The sequence below is a fragment of the Rattus rattus genome, chromosome 11 (genome assembly GCF_011064425.1).
Source record: "Rattus rattus isolate New Zealand chromosome 11, Rrattus_CSIRO_v1, whole genome shotgun sequence".
NCBI lineage: Eukaryota > Metazoa > Chordata > Mammalia > Rodentia > Muridae > Rattus > Rattus rattus.
The window spans coordinates 30,220,565-30,242,561 of record NC_046164.1 but is presented as its reverse complement, the minus strand read 5'-3'; the positions used below and the strand labels follow the sequence as shown (position 1 = coordinate 30,242,561).

The following is a 21,997-nucleotide window of genomic DNA, read 5'->3' as shown; positions in this document are numbered from 1 at the left end:
TACAAACAGATGTCTTAGACAACCACTGTTAAAAACTAAGCAAAATGAAACTCAATAGCTCTTTTCCTGGGAAGACACCTGCATGTTAGAGAACTGCCCACACTTCACAGTCTCGGTGAGAATTGCCTGGGAAGAATTTTTTTTAAGTCCCCAAACCAAGCATCATCACAGGGAGTCCCAATGAGCGGATTTGGGGCAAGACTTAGCAGTGTCATTTTCAAACGTTCTTGGGCTGAATGGAAGGTTCAGGCAGCGAGAAATCGCAGCATCCCTGTGGTGCTAATGGGCTTCCTTCCTCCTCAGTAGCTCTGTCACTGACTAGTCACTCGGGCCTAATGCAATCATATCCCTCACCTGAACTTCCTCCTCAATAAAATATTGGTTACAGCAGTTAACAACCCCGTGAGTTAATCTGAGGTAACACATAAAGAGTCTAGAACAGAGCTGAGACAAGAGAGCACTCAAAATGCCGTGGTCGTGTTAATGATGGTGGTGATGATGATAGTGGTGATGTTGATGGTGATAGCAGTTGAGGTGATGGTGACCATGGTGATGGTGGTACTTAGTGGGTGACATTTTCCCTGGGGCTAGGGCTACAATACATTTTATTACAGAAAGCCAAAACCATAACTTCAACCCATGGGTTATAATCTTTACCATGGCTTCCTTCTCTTGAAATGAGCCTTCAGAGTCCACCACAATCTTGAGCACGTATGAGGGGATACCTGGTCTCCGTGAGGACATATGGTAGCTTGTATGTGCTGTCTACAGTAGACAGGCACTCACTCAGGCACCCACTCACCTCGGGTTGAAATGAATGTCCTTGGGAACTCCTTGGTGGTCTATGACGACTTTCTGGTTGTCTCTGTAATTGAAGGGATCATCTGGGATCCTGAATTTGGCCATCTGAATCTCAGAGTCACTAAGTTCAGCATGAGAAATCCTTGCATAACCCAACCTGCAGTAGAATTAGAAATGGTTTCTAAAATGTCTCATTACAAAAATATTCTAATGAGTACAGCAAAGGCCCAACCAAATCCCAGCGAATGCTAATGGCTGGCACCTTTAAGTTAAGCTAGTTCCCCATTTCTAACTTGACCCCGAGTATTAGGACTAGAATTAACTTGATTTATTACCCTAAATATTAACAGAAATACTATTTTCATAGCATGATAAATGAATAAGGAATGTGTACATAGATTTAATTAACTCCACTTAGCAACCTTGCTTTACTTCTGTACTTGGATGAATGTTTCGTCTACACAAACTGCTTCCCATATAATTATGCTTTGAGTTAATAACAGGATCTCTTCAGACTGACAAGTGTGCGTGCTTACATTTTTTTTCCTTCTCCTTTTCAAAATCCAAATACCTCGTGCATATTTCTAGGCACATTTCCTAGTCTAAAATCAAAGACTTTGTATGTCTGCAAAAAAAAAATTTCCACATCCTGTTTGGCTTACAGTGTTCGGCTGTCTGGAAAAGTCAAAGCACTTTGTAGACACTATCCGAAGAGTTCTTAGTGAAGTTCTCACATGGGAAAATGAATGACCCACTTTTCATTTTCATTCGTTTACATCCTGCCTCTTCCAGAAAGGGCATCTGCATTGTGTTCAATTGCTTATGGATTTGATGAACTTTCCATGGCAGCATTTTAGGTTGTGGGGGTGGCAGGAGGTAAGATGAAGTCCTTGCTCCCAGTGACCATTTGTTCTAGTTGGAGGGCAAATTAAACAAGTGTGTATGTAGAACATCCATCGGACAGTGATAGATACATCCCGTGGGAAAGGACGGGGAGTAAGGAGTCCAATGTACCGGAAGGGCCAAGAAAGGCAAAGGCTCAGAGGTAGACATGTGTGGGGTTTGGGGACTCAACCAGGACTGAAGGAAGAAAGGCAATGGACTTGGGATAGAAGGGAAGTGGGTGACAGAACCCTTCCTCCAACACACCTGTGAGGATGGATTCAGAGTCCTATCCCAGAGGAAGAGGGGGGAATGGAATCCATCAGAGGGGGTGAGGCAGAGATCTGTGGTGGCTGCTGGGTAGAGTACACACCATGGGAAGGCAGAAGTGGAGAGGCTAGGGGAAAGGTAAAAGAAAGAGGGGCTTCAGCCAGAGTGGGGGGACCTGCGAGAGAGAAACAGAAACAAAGAATCAGGATGGGTGGAGGTAGCCTACATTACCACTGACAAAGGGACGAAGGGAGGGACAAGTGCTGGGGCCCTGTCAGATGGGGGATCTGAGCTGTCACAGGTTAAGGCTTTGGGCTAAGCTCGGGGCTCTGGGTCACTCCAAAGCACTGTCCCCAGCAAATCTGGGCTGTTTATTTCCCGAATCTCCAAGATCAAAGTTTTAACCTGTTTCACAGATGCGACCTTCAAGGCTATTCCTGAAGCCCTAGAAGATAAGAAATCTCGACTACATAAATCGTTCCCTGAAGAGGAAGGCTCCCATTGTCGTTAAAGTATTAAACCTACTAAGTGCAAGGGCAACGAGCTGGGTGATTGAGAGCCAACACTCAGAAGGCACATGCCAAGGAATGGCCATGTGAGCCCTGGACAAGAAGTCAGCCATGAGCCACCCAAAGGGAGAGCCCTCACCAGACCCCAACCCTGCTGGCTTGTTTGTTCTAGACCTTTGAGAATATAACTGGCTTTTATTTAAACCACCCACTCATTCTGTATTATTTTGCCAGGGCAACCAGGGTAGGACAATGGACATGCTGTAACACATGCACACATGCATGCAAGCATGGCTGTATGCACACAGAGAAGCACCACTTATCATAAACATACTGTGTCCTGATGGCTAGTCACTTTGTGCAACTTGGAACTGTTATATCTAGCTCAGTCTACACCAAAGCTTGTTTTCTAGAATTCTGATATCCTGTGACAAACTAACACTTGAACGCAGGATGAGATAGAAACAGTGTTCTCAGTCTTAGGTATGAAATGATTTATGAAGCAGTATGATCTTCTACCATAGCTCCTTGGAAACTGAAGCAGTAGTTAGCCTAGTTCTTGAGCAGCTGTCTGAGAGCCTCTTAGAGTCTTCAAACCAGTGTTGTAACCAGAATGAACTTTATAGCCCCTAAGTGGTTTCCTGGACTTCCTTCAGTAAGTACATGAGCCAACCAGGTGAGCCATCCAGGGACCAATAAGGTCTCCATATGCTTATAATCAAAGTCCTTAATACAGGTCCATAAAACCTTGCAAAATCTACTCCCTTCCCAGTGTGAAGGGAGTCAGCATTCACCTGCTACTCATCCACCTTTCAAGCCCAACACATACTGCAGCGTCCCTCGTGTCACCCTCTTCAAACAGAATGCTCTTGTGTTAGGGCCTCTTTCCCTATATCCGGAAGGGTCATCTCCCAATGGTACCTTTCTTACAGTGCCTGAGTTATACGTCATTGTGTTTAATACTTTACAGGGTACAGGTTAAGGCAGACAAGATAAAAAGAGGCTGTCATTGGATGAGAAGGAAGGGAGGCGGGAACGGAGCTTTTAGAAGGAGAGGGAGAAGCCGGAGAGAAAGAAGTGGGAGAACATGGTGGTAGATGTTAAGATTCTTCTCTGCACATAGATGAAGGTTCTAAGGGATGGGTGTACAGGATTTCGTGCTGTCTAGATGGGCAAATTATATCTTATCAATTGGATCAGAGGATATTGTGTGGTGCGTTCTTTCATGTGGCGACTGAATTGAGTTCAAGAGAAGGTGTGGCGGTGGGACACACCAAGCCTGCCATGGAATTGGGATGTATATGCCTGGCGTGGTAACAACCCACTAAGGGAGCTGTGAGTGAAAGCAAAGGAGCGTGGCAAAATGCCACACTGGAACAGCTCGCGGACCACCCAGGTTAGAGAGTACCATGGGGGCCAGCATGGAGCCTCCGAGATAAATTAGCGCTAGTTCCTATGGCCACAGAGCCGGAACTAGCGAGAGAGTGACAGCCTGGGTCAGAGGGAGCCCAGGAGAAAAGTCGTGCCGCTCCCCCTTCCCCCAACAGCAAGGCCCTTATGATACCTCTAACTTAGCTTAGCTGGTTCTGTCTTCTTAGACTATTAAGGGCCAACACTGTTAAATCGTGTAACCAACAAAATCAACGTTTATAAAGAGCAGTGAAAAATAATTGCCTCCATAACACTTTGCCTTCACAGAATTTTTTTTTTTTTAACGCCAGTGCTCACCTGATCAGGCCCCGATACATGATATATTCACACCATCTGTCTCGATCTGAGCTGTCAATATCCTATTCAAGGGCAGAGAGGAGAATGCTTAAAAGATAGAAAACAATGCTCGAAATTGAATTGCTCAAAAAAAGAGAAGAAAGAAAGAAAAAAAAATGAACCCATGCCCCTCTCCATCGCTGCACTGGATGCTGGGAACCATGGTCTCACCTCCTGCAGCTCTCCAAATCCATCAGTCCCAGCAGAACTGAGAGCCCTGACATCAGACCCCAGTCCTCACCAGGCTCTGCACCCCAGCTGCACCCCAGTGCCTCAGGGGCTTGTTTGGAAAAAGCACAGAGAAAGGATGAGAAACGCCCTGACTTCTTCCTTTGCTCTCCCTTGCCTCTCCGTGCTAAGGGAATCCCATCAATAGATCTCCGTGCTAAGGGAATCCCATCAATAGATCTCCAGCCGCCTGGTACTTAACTTGATGTCTGGTGTTCTGTGGGTGCTTGCTCTGTGTTTACTAAATCAGAGCATAGACAGAGACTCATTCAGGAGCAATCAAGACTCTTTTGATGTTGAAGGCTTGAAACCAGACTCATTTTTCATCGGAGAAGGAGAAAGGGATTTTTTTTTTCTATAATGTACTGGAAAAACTATAAATATGGAGATTTGTGGATGAAAGAAGAAATCGCCACTTTCTTCTCTTTAAATAGCCTATAAATAATATATTTGTATTTGACTTTTTACCACCTCTAAATTTTAACTATTAAAATCTAACTTAAAATACATTTTATATCACTACAAATGTGACACACAATTTATGATTTTTATTCGCTACATGATGTGTACCTGGATGTTAATCTTACGTATTATTTACGTTCTATGCTCCATTTGTATACAAAAGAGAGTGTAAATAAATCTCAGAAATTAAACTTAAATGCTTAATAACTGTAAAAGCAAATAAATAAGAGAAGAAGTGTTCAGCTTGCCTTGGGAAAGAGCAATCTAGTCATTTAGCCGTAGATACTAAAGCTAATCAGCTATACATCTGTTAAACTGTTACTTTGCTTCATTAGAATTTTATACAGTGTTGTAAAATTTTAAGACTAGAGAAGTTAATTACTCATTTCTTAAGGAAAAAAAATCTATTCATCCAAGCATAGACGATTAAAATTCCTCTACATGTCAATGAACATCCTCATAGAAAAGCAATGTTAGAGTCCATTACCAATCAAAACAGCCTTTAACCATTATACGGGGAAACCAACAGAGGGCAAATGAAAAGCCAACTTGGAGGCTGCGTCTCACAGAGAACTGACAAACCTGTGATTCCAAGCCCTAGGTTGCCCTTTGATTCTCCTGACCCTTCCCTGAGAATTAGTGCATTCTCTTTTCTGTCTGTCTGTCTGTCTCTGTGTTTCTGTCTCTCTCTGTCTCTCCTTGTCTCTCCCTGTCTTTCACCAACCCATAATAGCTATCAGTCGAATGTGATTTGAACACACACCCCACCCCCCATGGGTTTCACGGAATGGAAGCCTGGACTCCATTATGGCCATGTTAAGGTGTGGAAATTCTGTAGGTCAGCACCTTGTCAAAACTGGCTAAGTCAAGGGGTCGCCTCCTTCAGAGGGGTTAATGCTGGTCTCACAGAGCCAGTTACAGCTAGATGAGCTAGAAGCTTCTCCCTCTCTTCCTGGGGCCATTTCCACTACCTTCCATCTGATGCAGTGGGACGGCCTGAATAGATTACGGCTGCCTAATCTTATAATGCCAGTCTCCAAAACAATAAGGCAGGCAAATGTCTTCTTCACAGACTACCCAGAACCAGGTACGCTGTGGTGATACAACCCAGAGCAACAGAGTGCAGTGTCCTCCCGAACTTCTTAAAGGTCTCAAGGAAGGTTGCCACACCAGTGGCTTGAAGGACTGCCTGGATACTGATTCCTCTCTCTAATCCTGATTAAGCTCCTGGATTCTAGATCTCTATATCCTGCCCTCTGGATAGACCACACACATGCTTTAAACTCAGCTGAATTCTTCCTCTTTGCAATACTGTTTTTCTTCTCTGCAATAAACGTCGCCATCCCAACGAAAACGAGGCCGTACTTCTATCTCGTCCATGAATACAGAGCCCAACTCATCTCCCCATGTTTCCCTTTTCCCAGAGATCCATCTCCCTCTGCACATAGCCATCAGATTGGATTGCTCTACTTCCAGTCCTTGTCCAGTGAAGCACGAGCACGGCTGAACGCCAGTCAGAGAAATGAAAAGCAAAGATCACTCTTCTGGGGTGTGCGTGCAGAGGTGATCTGCCTTCACCCTCGGCCTCCCTTTAGCTCTTTCTCTATCTTCCCCGATAGAACACAGATGCTGTTTTACATGATCAGACCATAGGACTGGAGACCAGGGGAGAGGGAGGCCATGTTGGGGGATGGGGGAAGGCGGGGCAGCAACAGAGGCCATGGCAGATGACATAGAGTGAGTGTCATATCAGGGCTGATTCTCCACCAAGGCTTCGAGACCGAGAACCATGCTGCTCTTTCTTACCGCCGCCAGCTGAGTGTCTGTCCCCTGCCAAAACCCTCATTACAGCTCGCTCTCTGTCAACTTTCTGATGCTGTGCTCTAAGGACAGAGCTCTCTACTGAGCCTAATCAAACACAGCAACTGCGTTCTCACTATACATTAATCTGTGTCATATTCTGGTGCATGGATCAGTCTCTTGGGGGTTTGGTTTGTATATTATTTCCTAAGAGCTGGATTACATCGGGTTACCCTGAAGAATTGAAGTGTTTTAGACCTAGAGAGGTAAGTGCTAATCTGGGATCATTGGTAAGGCCCTAGGCGACTGGACGCCCCTCTTCCTGATTCTCCATTTCAGCTTTTACTCACAGCCATAGAACTAACTTTCTCCACGTGACGGCTTCCATTTTCTAAGTACAGTTACAATCACAGCTCAAGGCCCATGGTGTCCTTCCTAGGTGTCTTTGATGTTTCCCATATCAAGGAGTGAGGTTGATGATCCTTCAGGTGAATGTGACAAGAATTATGATTAAAGCAGAGGTCACACTGTGCCACTTAGAAGGGCAAGTCCTAGAGGACAGTGCAGGCTCTCCCCTTGTTTACTCACTCCAGAACCCAGCCACCATAAGGGAGGAAGCCAAATAGCCCAGGAGTAGGAGTGATGGTCTTGAACCAAAAGCATCTCCCGTGAGTCCTCCACACAGGAAACCGTGTAGTACCCAAGACACCGCTCACTGGCCCTGTGTGGAGCACAACTGAGCTGCCCCACTGAGCACAGCACAGATGGGTGAGCACGCTGATGTGTGTCCTGCTGTTTTGAAGCAGTAGGCTGTGTAGTGCTTTTTGTGCTCACAAAGCACAGAATACATGAAGTTGTCCGGGTGCTGGGAGGGTTACTCAGTTGGAAAGGGGCTTGCCACACAGACCTGGGTTCAGATCCCCAGCACACATATAAAAATCTGGGCACAGTTGGTAAACATTTGCAATTCTTGCCCTGGGAAAGCAGATGCAAGCAGATCCCAGGGTCTATCCCATGAGCTCCAGGTTCAATGAGAGACCCGGTCTCAAAATAATGTGAAAAAGAATGGAGGTCACATGATGTCAAACTCAAATCTCCAACTACACACACACACATAAATACACACACTCATGCACACACACATACACATATATGCATGCACACACATGTGCATGCAAGTACACACAAACACACACATGCACACACACAAATGCATATGCATGCATACATGCACACATACAAACACACATGCACACATACATGTGTGGGTAAGTGCACAAAATACACACATGCACACACAAACACATACACATGTATATACACGTGCACATACATGTGATTGCACATGCACAAACACATACATGTGCATATGCATGTACATGGGCAAGATACACACATGTACACAAACATACAAGGTTTTGGGATTGGGTTTTTTTTAAGTGTGTAGGAATAAAGAAGCAGTTAACTTAGTAGATCAGAAGTCACATTAAACTTGTGTTACCTTCACGTGGCCATGTTTTGTGAGTTGTGTGTAGTCTCTGGAACCAGGCTCTGAAGTGATGTAGCCCAAAAATATCACTTGATTTGAACAATTTTTCAGCAGTTTTGAAACTGCAATAGCCTGTAGCTTCCTGTCAAGGTCATCTCTAAAAAAAAAAATGCAAAAGGAGTCTCTTCATGACATGTGTAAAAGAAAAGAAAGGCAGGTAACTAAATTCCCTCAAAATATCCTCAAACGGTAAAAACCAGAGCCATTTCTATTGGGAAAGGGTCTGAATTTTCACAATGAACAAGACATAGAACCACACTTCAAACTGGGCTTGACAAACGCTTGACTAAGAAGAACCTTTCTCTAGAAACCAGTGAGTCAAGTTCATTCAAAAATCCTTCTTAGGGCCGAAGAGATAGCTTAGCACTTAAGAGGACTTGCTGTTCTTGGAATGGAGTTTGGTCATGTCACGCATCCCTGTCCGCTAGCTACAACTGCCTATGACGTCAGCATCAAAGCATTTGCTACACTCTTCTGGCCTCCTCAGGCACCCACACTCGTGCACATCCCCACTCACAGGGACACACAGGCACATGGTTATAAATAAATCAAACCTTTACGTTTCTCTTCCAAACACAGAATCTGTTCAACCTTTTTTTAGTCTTAAATCATGGCAGGTGCGGAGACGCGGCTCAGTGGCAGAACGCTCGCCTCACACACAAAGGCTCTACGTTTACTCTCAACATCGTGAGTGAATCTAATGCACAAGTAAATGGAGAAAGTGTGGCAGGGATGTGAGACCAGGTCACCAGGATCACAGCTAAAGAATGGATATCAAAGCAAAAGACCCAGGGACACTCACAAGAGGGAGAGTTGTAACCTTCATAAAACAGCCCAGGCTTGTGGAACTACATTGTTACTTCAATGGAAGGTTTTCTGAATGTCTCCTCTGCTCTCTTGCCCAAATACTGGCTGTGTATCTTGCCTTTAATATACTAATTACTGTAGGCATGAAACAGATAATTAGGCAAGCTTTCTTTCAAGGGACTTCCAGTTCCAGAAAAAAGAACATCATGTTTGATATGACCTATCAGGGGAAGAGAGACACCTTGGGAACTTCAAACAACATGAATTTAATATAGGCAGTTGGTTACTTGTGTGATGAAAAGCCAATCGGGGAGCAGAGATACAATCAGAGGTTGGCAGCAATGAGACACTAGCACTGTCTCTACCACTGGAAGTCGGACCGACAGAAGTGACCCTACAGAGTCAGTAGGAAGCCAGCACTGGCTAGAGGGGGATGGGCTAAAGCAGGGACTTCTGTGAAAGTGATCTAGGTACTGCAGCCACAGAAGAGGCTCGACTGCTGCCAGAGACACCAGAAAAAGCCCAGAGAAGGGATAAGAAATTCTCAGGTGTCTTCCTTGTATTGCCTTCCAACTTTGTGCCTCTTGTTGACTAAATCCATCTAGAAAGCAGAAGGCAAAGGACTCTGGGATATCTCATTCCTTGCACTATATAGACACCGGTGGGTCCAAAGGATAGACCCATGAGTAAATGAGTAGTTGACAAATAGAGGCATTTTCCTAGAAAGAAGGGTGAGTGTTACAGGGACAAAAAGAGATGGGGAAGATCAATGGGAACTGAGAGCACTGGAGAGATCTTGAAGAAGATTGGAAGACAGGACCTAGCAGAGTGTATGTGTTGGACGGCCAGTGTTACCTATCACTGTTATGAAAATGTGAGGAAAGAAGGGAATGTCACGTAGTGCCCTCGGATCCCAGCAGTGCAGCTATTTATGCCAATGGCCCTGTAAGGACAGGGAGTGTGTTGTTGTTGTTGTTCTTGTTCTTGTTTTCTGTAGTCTGGTTTCATGTGTAGATCCAGGCATGTCTGAGCGCCAGCTTTGTTCTGAATTCTTCCTAGTTGTGTGACCTGATGGTGGAACTTCTCTCCACCTGGTGTCTTTAGAAAAAGGATAACAATATGGCACTTTGCTCATACAACATGAAGATTAAACATGGCCGCCACGAATGTATGGAGAGCTACCACTCAAGACACAGTCATGACCTTGTATGGCCATCAAGGCTCAAACGTACAAACCACAAGCAATAGGGACAATAATCTAAAGGGGTTTTTGTTTGTTTTGTTTTTGTTTTTGTTTTTTTGAGATAGGAAGAAAGGTTATTTCGTTTTTAAAAAATCAAAGTAATAGGTTACTAGTACTTCCTGGCTTCTGTAAACTATTAAGTAATCCAAAGAAACCCACTCATGATTCCCGAAGTGTGTCACCACAAAATCCACCAGTCTGTTGGAGATGTTAACTGTCATGGTTATGGCTGGTGCGATCTCGCCCTCTGGTGACGGAAGAAGGTGATGTTCCGATCTCACAATCGGGTACCGAGACAGAACCATAATCCTGTAGGAGAAAGAGAAAAAGCAGAACAGTCTGGTTCTCAGCCTGTCTAGGGGATGAGACGAAGGAAGCGCATTAAAAAGTCAGGTCACATGACAGGTATCCACCGAGGGGCACTCAGAGCCGGAGTGTGGTGAAGACGTCTATGGAAGTCTGTATGCTGGTCCATTGCCTCTTCCTAGTCAGCCCATCCTGCTGTGTTAATCACAGTACCAGGTGCTTTGCAGCAAATGCCATTGGAGACATAAAAACAGCAGTGTTGATATAAGGAAAAGCCCACCTGACTTCTTGTGTTGTTACTGTAACAATATTCCAAGCCACTTCTCTCTCTCTCTCTCTCTCTCTCTCTCTCTCTCTCTCTCTCTCCTCCCCCTCCCCTCTCCCTCTCCCTCTCCCTCCCCCTCTCCCTCTCCCTCTCTCTTGTTTTCTTCTCTCATAGCATCCCCTCCCACTACCTGGGCTCTCTCTCTCTCTCTCTCTCTCTCTCTCTCTCTCTGCAGCTTGTTTTCTTCACCCATAGCACACAACACAGTCTCAGACTGTCTGGTTTATTTCTTTGTGAACATGTTTCTAGTTGTCCTTCAGTCTTTGCAGAGGACAGATTCCAGGATTCCCATAAAAACACACAAGTTCAGATGAGTGTCCTATGCAAAATCATGTCACATTTACATACAATCTTCCTGAGTGTGTTAATTCATCTCTGGGCTATCTTATAGTATCTAAACTAAGGCCCATACATTAGTTCATTTACTTGAACTCAATAGAGTACATACTCAGTGGCGAATTCAAGTTTTACCTTTTTTGAAACTTTCTACTTTTTAAAGACTCATTTATTTATTTATTGGGGTGGGGGGTGCACCTGTCTGTGCTCACAGAGGTCAAAAAAGGGAGTCAGATCCCTCAGAACTGGAGTTCTGGTATTTGCAGAGATGCTCAGTTTGCTGTGTATAGTGGGATCTTAACTCTGGTCTTCATGATTGCGTAGCAAGTGCCTGTAGGTGCCTAGCCATCTCTCTAGCCCCGCTCTTTGAAACGCTCTAGACTTTTTCAAATATGTTCAGTTTCAAATTGTTTGAATTCAGGAGTAAAGAAGCTGCTATGGAAGGCCAGCTGTGTTCTTGTCTTTTACACTATACTATAACTTACCTGAAACTATCAGACAGGATCAGCATTGTGACCCCCCCACCCCCCGCCTTGAGGAGCTGATCTGGGTGAAGAAGCAGTAATGTCCAGCCCTCAGGATCCACTGTGAAAATTCATGGCTATGAATAATGTTAGCACTTCCCTGCCTCCCTGTCACTGGGTCACTGAGACATAGTCACAGGACAGTGCCAACTTCCCAGCCCAAGCCATAGCTTATCCTCTGCTTAGCATTAATCCCCAAGCTCCACTCACCCCCACGTGTGATCCCTGGTACTTGGCCCAAAGTCTGTATAGAAACCCAACTTCTCCCCCAGCCACATGGTTAAGTCGTTGTTCCCCATATAGGGCTTAGAAGCGTCACTCTCCAAAATGGTAATAAAATCTGCACCTGTTTGGAGGAAAGGGGACCAAAAAGCAGCTGGTAAGGAAGCAACAATATAAAAAGCAATTAACAGAAACTTTATGGGTTTATTACTGTTTTGTTTGGTTGAGGCAAGGGCTCTGTTTGGTAGTCAGGGCTGGCCTCTTAACTCATTATTGTCCTACCTCTACCTCCCAAGTACTGGGGCTACAGATGTATACCGCCATACCCAGCAGAATGTTATTCTCGACCCTCACCTCATGAACCCCAAAGCAAATCATTCTTATGCATCCTAAGAATATGACTCAGATCTGTGCTGGGTACTTATAACTTAATTAAAGCATAAGACATTTTAAGGAAGGAGAAAAGTATGACTTTTCTACACTTCCTATTATTTTATGTTTTTTTACTTGCTTTTTTTTGTTTTGTTTTCATTTGTTTGTTTGTTTGTTTGTTTGTTTGTTTGAGACAAGGTTTCTCTGTGTATCCCTGGCTGTCCTGGAACTCAGTCTGTAGACCAAGCTGGCTTCGAACTCAGAGATCTACTTACCTCTGCCTCCCAAGTCCTGGGATCAAAGGCATCCATCACCAGTGCCTGACTTGTTTTTAAAATAGTCTTGACACTTTCCCCAGAAGTTCAAATAATCTTCATGTCGTTTAAAAATTCGCAGCTTATGTGCAGAAACAGTAGAACTTGGCTTTTTATGTTTTTGAGACAGGCTGTTATGTAGCCCAGGCTGGCCTTATAATGTAGCCCAGGCTGGCCTCATAATGTAGCCCAGGATGACCTTGAACTTCTGTCCTATCTCCACTGGCAGAGTGCTGGGGTTCACAGGTATTCGTCACCTACTTTATTCAGTAGTAGGGGCTGAACCCAGGCTTTGCATATATTAAGCCAGCACTCTACCCACTAAGTCATATCTCCAACCCCACAATGACATTCTAGTCCAAGGCAAAAAGCCCCATGGTACTGGTATAGAAATGAGTTTGTCAGCTTTTCTTAGACTCTGCACTGACGCGTCTGTGAGCCTTCTAAGCAGGGCCGAAGCACTTCTCGGAGGCTGTGCTTCACGTGGAGAACAGCCAGGACCTTACTCCTTCACTGTCGCGCTGCACACGCCATGAAGTGTGTGGACCTGGATCCCCACATGCTGCGGGATGCTTCATGAAAAGAAAAACCCTCAAATGCACAGAGACAAGACTGGCCTTGGGGCTTTAGGAAAACAATTTTCTTTTCCTTTTCTTCTTTTTTATGTGTGTTCGTGTTTTGCCCCGTTTATCCCTGTCTGTGAATGTCAGATCCCTTTAAGTGGAGTTACAAACAGGTGTAAGTCATGTGAGCGTTGGGACTTGAACCCAGGTCCTCTAGAAGAGCAGTCAGTGCTCCTAACCTCTGAGCCATCTCTCCAGCCCCTGAAAACAGTTTCCACCGTACATTCAACTCTTTCTGCTTCATAATCCATTAGGTTCTTAGATCCCCAGGTGACAAGAGCAGGAGCATCTCTGACAGCAAAGGCAGGAGATGAACCTCCTGTAGCCACCCGGTAGGATAGGCTGTTCAGGATCAATGAATTGATTGCTCCAGAGGATTATAGACCTGACCACAAAGCGAAGCCCCGTTAGGGACTTAGCGCACACAAAGCAATCCTAAGACTCGGGGACTTGGATAGAATAAAAGGAAGCACAGTGTTTTCTCAGAACCTGGAGCCAGTTTCAGCAGGACTCACCCGTCTGCTTGAGCAGCTGAGCAGACCGCTCTAGATTGGACCATCCTTCGTTGTCATATCCAAACCTAAAAGGCCAGATGGCAGCTGAGACCACGTCCGCTGGTGCCTGAGGAATTGATGAAGTGATAATTTTGTATAACTATGAACAGTGGAAGTTTGGGGTCCCAGCCTTCTCCACCTCTCTCCTATTGAAATTCACATTTCAGCAAAGAAAATCCCATAGGCATTTACCCAGATTTAATTCATAAAAATAAGGACCTTACCTTATGATCCTCTCAAAGCAAATTTGTGAACTTCTAGCTTAAACTTGGCTGCTCAGACAAATGTTTGGAAGTGTTTCTAATAACCATTGCTTATAGTGTGTGTGTGTGTGTGTGTGTGTGTGTGTGTGTGTGTGTTGATGCATAGAACACTACCTATCCCCATTAAATTAGTCCCACCACAGAAAAATCATGAACAAATGAAGTCACACACCTAACAGAACCCTATACAGCCTTAACAGATGAAGTTGAGTAACACGTTTCCATGGGAATGAATCACAAGAAGACGGTTTTAAGTTTTTAAAAAAGTGTTAATGTAAAACAACAGAGTGGCACACTCCTTCAGTCCCAGAACTTGGGAGTCAGAGGCAGGCAGATCTCTGTGAGTTCCAGACCAGTCCCAGTCTACAGTGCAAGTTCCAGGACAGCCAAGGCTACATTAAACAAACAAACAAACAAACAAAAATCCTGTCTCAAAAACTCAAAAAAAAAGTGTTAAAGTTGCAAGCAATGTAGCTGGAATTAAAAACACAAACACAACAATATTAACAATATTGTTTGGGCTTCTATAATATGCCTTAACACTGTGGGAAATGCATGGGGATTGATTTTTAAAAATGCTTTGGGATGGAGAATTGGCTTAATAGTTTAGAATGTACTAGTATTGCTGAGGACCTGAGTTCAGATCCCAGCACCCATGTTCTTTGGTTCACAGCCCCTTGGAACTCTAGCTCCAAGTGGATCCAAGGCCTCTGGCCTGTAAAGGCCCTTGTATTCAATTACATGTGCATATGCACGCGGGTACATGCACAATCACGTAATTAACAATAAGAGAAATCTCAAATAAACAAGCAAATAAGGAAAAACCACCTTCCTCAATGTTGTGGCTTAATCGTCAAGTTTATCCAATGCTCATTTGCTCAAGCTACTCTCTCGGGAGACCGTAGTGCTGATCTGGGAAGTTTCGGAACATTTTGCACATGTAACCACACTGGCAGGTGCAGGGCTGTAAGGGCAGGGCTTATGAGTTTATGTCCTTGATGTGCCAGATGCAACAGGTCACCAAGCAAGCTCCCACTACCACAGAGAGTCCCAACCACTATGCCTCCCCTCCCCTGAAACTGTGAGCTGGAATAGATCCTTCTCCCAGGCTGTTCTAACAGACATTTTGTCCCAGCAAGAACCTTCAATTCCAGCCCTTGGCAGAGGAAGGAGGATCTCTGTAAGTTACAGGGTAGCCAAGGCTACCCAGAAAGACTATTTCTTAAACGTGTGTGTATGTATATATGTACATGCACATATTTTTTTTTCAGAGCTGGGGACTGAACCCAGGGCCTTGCGCTTGCTAGGCAAGTGCTCTACCACTGAGCTAAATCCCCAACCCCACATATTTAAATATGTATATGCACATGCATATATATATGTATGTATGTGAGTGAAAGTATTTGCATGAGTGTGTGTGTACATGTTTGTATGATATTTGGGTGCATGCCTGCATGTGAGTGTGTGTGCATGTGTGCATATGTGTGTATGCATGTGTGAGAGCAAAAGTATGTGCATGAGCGAAAGTATTGTGTGTGTGCATGTTTGTATGATACTTGTGTGCATGTGTGAACATGTATGCATGTGAGTGTGTGTGTGTTTGTATGTATGTACTCTAAATCCTTGCACTTCTCTGTACTGCTCCACTCAGAAAGCCTCTTTCTTGGAGCACTGAAAGACCCCTACATTTTTTTCTTGGCTTTAGCACCCATGTTTACGTCTATTAGTCCTTCATCCTTCACAGGTGTCTCACCGCGGTTAGTGAAACCCTGTGTGATGAGGCCCTCCTCAGCCTCTGCACCTGCATCAGCCTCCACTACATAACACTTCAGCCCTGCAGGCCACTCGGATGCATCTCAAACACTCTGAGCTGGCTCTCCCTCGATCCTTCATACAAATTTCCTAGCTGAATCACAGCTGGATTACATCTAAATAATTGGATTTTTAAAAAATCAACTTTCAAGTCTCATCTCAAATGTCAGAGAAGCCTTCCCTAACCGCCCGACACTAACTTTGCATTCTACAGTTTCCTGAGAAGCCACTGGGCCTACAGCCAGTCTGTCTTCATTTTTCCTCCTGAACACCATCTTTATCCACTAGAATGCACAGTGGGGGAGCGCAGAGATCTTGTCCCTCCAGCCCTGGGCATAGCAAGAGGCAGAGGGCGAACATTTGCCAAATGAGTAAGTGGACGAATGAACAAACAAATCAATCAATTCCTTCCCTAAGAATTTCTGGCTGACACCAGCATCCTCTTCATCCGGAGAGCATATTGTAAAAATAAAAACTAACACGGAAAGGGCAAGCAAAAGTGCCCGTACTGGTGGCTTATTACCCTCTCCTTACTAGGAAATAGTTGCTGGGTGGGCCCTGGGCTTAGTATTGAGCATGACTTGAGGAGAAGGAGGGGGAGGGGAGGAGAGCCAGAGAAACATGGAAGCAGTCTCCTTCCTTAGGATCGCTTTCTATTGAATATGAAAGCATTTTTTCCCCGGTAGTACAGATTGCTAGGATTCAGCAATAACTCTCAAATTCTATTTTATCTCAAACCGTAACTCTGGCTGCACCGTGAAATACAATTGTCTCTTTACCAGAACAGATGGGAAACATAGCTTCGCAATGGCTTTTTCTTGCTTCTCTCTCTACAGGAGTGGGCACACGTCTAAATGTTTAAAATGACAAAAAGCGAAGGACAAAATAATGTCCGCACCATGGCAACGTACAAGACATACATCGCTTACAAAACTGAGGATTCTTTCCTCATACTCTCCTTGAAGAGAAGACGTTCATATTCACATCCTCAGCAATCTCTATCAGATACAAAATACTCTGTCTTTTACAGTTTATATTGATTAAATCATGAATGAAAACTAAGTGCACACAAAAGGCACAAGCAAGTTGCCATTATCATTTCCTTAATCGTTCCGTCCTATGACTACGAGTAAAGGGAATGGGACCCAGGGTCTTAAAGTCACTGTACCCAGGTCTAGCATTGAGTCAAACAGTGATATAAAATAGCAACAGAAGAGGGCTGGAGAGATGTCTCAGTGGTTAAGAGCACTGACTGCCCTTCCAGAGGTCCTGAGTTCAATTCCCAACAACCACATGGTGACTCGCAACCATCTGTAATGGGATCCGATGGCCCTCTTCCCGTAGGTGTGAAGACAGTAACAGTGACTCACATATATAAAATAAATAAATAAATAAACTACTTAAACAGCCAAAACCCGAATTGCCCCAGCTATAGATGGGTTAATGAAGCAAACAAATCATTCTCTTCAAATGAATAAATGTAACTGGCTAATAAGTAGAAGGAAAAACATCCCTTCAGGAAAATACAGATTCACGCTATAGTGCGAGGATGACTACTGTTCAGAAAACACACGTGGAGAACGAGGAACCTTTCATCTCTGTGCATTAGAACATGGAGTAGTACACCCACTCCGGAAGTCAGTATAAAGGTTCCTCCAGACGCTGAGACCACCAGGCTGCCGTGATGGCTCAGCAGTTAAGAACACTAACTGTTCATACAGAGGACCTGAGTTTGATTCCCAGTGCCCACATGTAGGCTCACGACCACCTGTAACTCGTTCTGAAGCCCTCTTCTGACCTCTTCTGACCTCTTCAGACCTCTGTGAGCACCAGGTACACACATGGTATACAAACATACATGCAGGCAAAACATACACACAAAATAAAAGTAAACCATCTACATCAACTAAACCACAAGTACCATATAGTCAGCTTATACAACTCCTGGGTGTCTGCCTAATGGGGTCTAAGTTAGTACAGCACAGAGATGTTTGCACGTCCACATTGATTGCTGTAGTAGTCACAATAGCCAATACTTAGAACCAACCAAGATGCCCATCAATAAAGAAAATGTACACAATGGAGTTTTCCTGAACCAAAAAGAGTGAAATCGTGTCACTTGCCTGAAAAAGGATACAACTAGAGACCATCATGTTAAGTGAAACAAGCTGGACTCAGAAAAATAAATATTGTAGTATGATGTGTTTGTGGGCTGTGCAAACTTTACCCTTGCGCTATTCAACTGCTGATTTCTTACATCTTCTTCCAGCCTGGACACAGCATTGCAATGCTTAGACCAAGACCCTCCTGTCTCACGTTTGTGTAAACACTCCTTACCATTTATTCTCTGCCTTGTCAATAAATGCAGTCACCCAATGACTGAGTAGAATAGAGAATAAGGCGGGACATCTGCCAACCAGAGAAAGGAGAGAGGGAGAGAGAGGGAGGGAGAAGGAGGGAGAGAGTGAGGGGGAGAGAAGAAGAGGGGGAAAGAGGGAAAGAGGGTGATTCGGGTCAGCTGGCAGGACGGAGGAATTGGAGCCATGAAGAAGGGATCCAAAAGGCCAGCTCAACACTAATATGCAAGCATTATGGGATGGGGTTGGGACATAGCCAGATTAGAAAGCAATGGTCAATCATTTAATTGCTCAGCTATTGATGTGGAGATTTAAGTAAATATTGGTTTATCTGTGTACTTATTGGGGACAAACATAAAGTAAAGAAATACAGTCATGATTAATTTGTTTACATTTATATTAATAATAGCTCATTTACAAAATATCACATATTTTCCCTCATATTTATAATTGAAATAAATACATATATACTATAAAAGTAGAAGGGAGGACTGTGGGGAGAAAAAGTTATTCATGGAAAAGACAGGGGGACAAAAATTATCAGAGCGAATATGCACAAGATGTGCATGCAAATTTCATGGTGAAACTTTTATGTGCTAAGCAAAAATATTTAGCAGAAAGGGAAAAGAAAAAACATATAAAAGAGGCCAGGTGTCAAAACATTGTCAAATAAAAGTTTAAGATCATGTATAAATCAGATAGATAGATAGATAGATAGATAGATAGATAGAGAATAAAACTTCATTTCAAAATGTTAATTACTTACCCCGTGGCCTAATTTTCTCTCGTAGGTTCTGTGCCGCAGTCCTAGTCCCAGTAACCCCACACCCACAAGCAGCCACAAAACTAAACAAAAAGAGGAAAGAATCATTAGAAAGAAACTAAAGATTTTAAATAACCTTTTCAAAATTATATCTATTGACCGAGGAGTCTGTGCAGGACATATACACATAACCCACACTTTCAAACCAGGCCTTTAAAGACTATTCCCTGAGAGCATTCCAAGAGCAGTAACATAAAATAAAAATAAATTATAGAACACACAAGAAAAATATTTCTGTAGGCCAAAAGAGCAGGAAAAGATGTCCTTATGAACCAAGCACATAAAAGCCTTAGATGTCCAAAAGTTAAGAATTAGAACATAAGGTGAGTGTGTTTACAAAGAAGACAGTGGGCTGGAGGGATGGCTCAGCAGTTATAACACTGACTGCTCTTCCAGAGGTCCCGAGTTCAAATCCCAGCAACCACATGGTGGCTCACAACCATCTGTAATGGGATCCGATGCCCTCTTCTGTGTGTCTGAAGACAGCGACAGTGTACTCATATAGACATAACAAATAAATCTTTTTAAAAGAAGGAAGAGGAGGAGGGGGGAGGAGGAGGAAGAGAAGGAGGAGAAGAGGGGGAGGAAGAGGGGGTGGGGGAGAGATTGCATGCCAAAGAATGGCTGGATAATGTAAGACTAAAGACAAAATAATCATGACATTTCATCTGTAACTTACCACCTCATATATTTTAGATTTTTATTTGCAAATTTGCCAAAGAATTTTTTCAGTAAATTAAAAAACAACAGCAGCAACAACAACAACAACAAAGACAAAATAATCGTGGAAGTTTGTAAAGACATAAACCAGACTTTTAAAGATGAAAATATAAAAGAAGAAAGATGTCTCAGTCAAGAGCACCGGACCCAAGTTTAATTCACAGCTTGTGGCAGCTTACAACTGTCTATCAGCCTGGTTCCAGAGGATCCGACAGCCTTTTCTGACCTCCATGGGCACCGGGCATGCGTGTGGTACACAGACATGCATGCTGGTGGACACACACACACACACACACACACACACACACACACACACACTAAAATAAAATTTTAAAATAGAAATAAAAATATGTAATTTAATGAGTGAGAAAAGGTCAATAGGCAAGATTTAGACCACGTTAGACAAAGCTTACAGGAGGATTAAGACAAAAGGCAGCACAGAGGTCAGGGCCAGCAAGATGGCTCAGCAGGTAAAGGCTGAGCTGCCAAGCCTGAAGACCTGAGTTCCGTCCCCAAGACCCACATGTTGAAGGAGAGAACAGACCCTCTTAAGTTGTCCTCTGACCTCCATACACATGTCCCGCCCTCTCATTGAATAAATAAGTAAATACATTTTTCAATTAAAAAAAACAGAGGCAGGAAAAATGAAAGCACTTAAAAACACAAAGAACAGAAGAAGGTGGGATCCAAGTAGTTGACATGAAAAAGGACGGAGGGAAAGAGAACAAGAAAAATAATGGCAAGGATTTCCCAGATCTAAGCACCTCGGGAATCTTTGGAGTGGAAAAGTCCACAGACTCCCGAGCAGGGTGAGGACAAACTCCATCTGCAGATATGTCACCGTGAAGCAGCGGTCACCAACACACCGAGAAAAATCCCATTTTAAATGCAATCTCCCCACGCTATGATGAGACATATTTAGAAATATTTTGAAGACCTATATAGCTTCAATTGCTGCCTATCTCTGTTTACAATAATACTTTGTATCCTTTGGTAAAGTTTCAAACTTTTTTTAAAGATTTATTTATTTATTTATTGTAAGTAAATCGTAACCGTCTTCAGACACACCAGAAGAGGGCATCGGATCTCATTACAGATGGTTGTGAGCCACCATGTGGTTGCTGGGACTTGAACTCAGGACCTCTGGAAGAGCAGTGAGTGCTCTTAACCACTGAGCCATCTCTCCAGCCCATGTTTCAAACTTTTAACGGTAGAAACCAGTATTCACATGTCCTTGTATCCTACATAATCGGCACACTGCACACATTCACTAAACATTTGTGTGTAATCCAGTTCATTTAAAATGAGTCAGAGACGATTTAATGTCACGTGTGAGTCCATCGCTTATCAACATACTAATGTTAATGTTTAATCCTCCAGAGAATAAGAATGGAATGCATGGTCTCGACTGCCCAAAGAAAGCATCTTGGAAATTCTGCCTGCTAAACTGTCTATGTTAGAAATGAAATAAAACCATACGGGATATTTAGGGTTGAAATGCCACAGAATTGGGGATTTGCTTAAATGAGTCTCAACAAACCAGAAAAAAGGCAAGAGAACAACAAAGACAACCAGCAGGAAAATACGACTTTGTGGTGCTCTTAGATTCCATGATGGAAAATATATACAACATGAGCCAGGCACTGTGGCACACACCTTTAATCCCAGCACTGGGGAGTCAGAGGTAGAAGGAGCTCTGTGAGTTCATGGCCAGCCTGGGCTACACAGTAAGTTTTAGCACAGCCAAGGTTACATAGAGATCCTGTGTAGCAAAGGAAGAAAAGGGGGTGGGAGGAGCTGGGAGAAAGGAAGGAAGGAAGGAAGGAAGGGAGGGAGGGAGGGAGGGAGGGAGGGAGGGAGGAAGGAAGGAAGGAGAAAGGGAGGAATAAAGGAGGAAGGAAGAAAGGAAGGAAGAAGGAAGGAAGAAAGGAGGAAGGAAGGAGGAGGAAGGAAGGAAGAAGGAAAGAGGAAGGAAGGAGGGAAGAAGGAAGGAAGGAAGGAGGAAGGAAGAAGGAAGGAGGAAGGAAGGAAGAAAGGAAGGAAGAAGGAGGAAGGAAGAAGGAAGGAGGAAGGAAGGAAGGAAGGAAGAAGGAGGAAGGAAGAAGGAAGGAGGAAGGAAGAAAGAGAG

General features: G+C 43.8%; 1 protein-coding gene across 1 annotated transcript in view; it reads right to left on the bottom strand.

The window, feature by feature from the left end:
• The window catches only part of Cwh43 (cell wall biogenesis 43 C-terminal homolog), a 44,638-nt gene that overhangs the window by 10,193 nt on the left and 12,448 nt on the right, over positions 1–21,997 (bottom strand). Inside the window, exons 8-14 of the mRNA XM_032916391.1 lie at positions 19,093–19,172; positions 13,856–13,961; positions 12,020–12,155; positions 10,478–10,627; positions 8,221–8,365; positions 4,191–4,252; positions 803–958 (exon numbers count right to left, since the gene is read on the bottom strand). Coding sequence (XP_032772282.1) covers positions 803–958; positions 4,191–4,252; positions 8,221–8,365; positions 10,478–10,627; positions 12,020–12,155; positions 13,856–13,961; positions 19,093–19,172 — 835 coding nt within the window. The remainder of the gene's footprint in view (positions 1–802; positions 959–4,190; positions 4,253–8,220; positions 8,366–10,477; positions 10,628–12,019; positions 12,156–13,855; positions 13,962–19,092; positions 19,173–21,997) is intronic.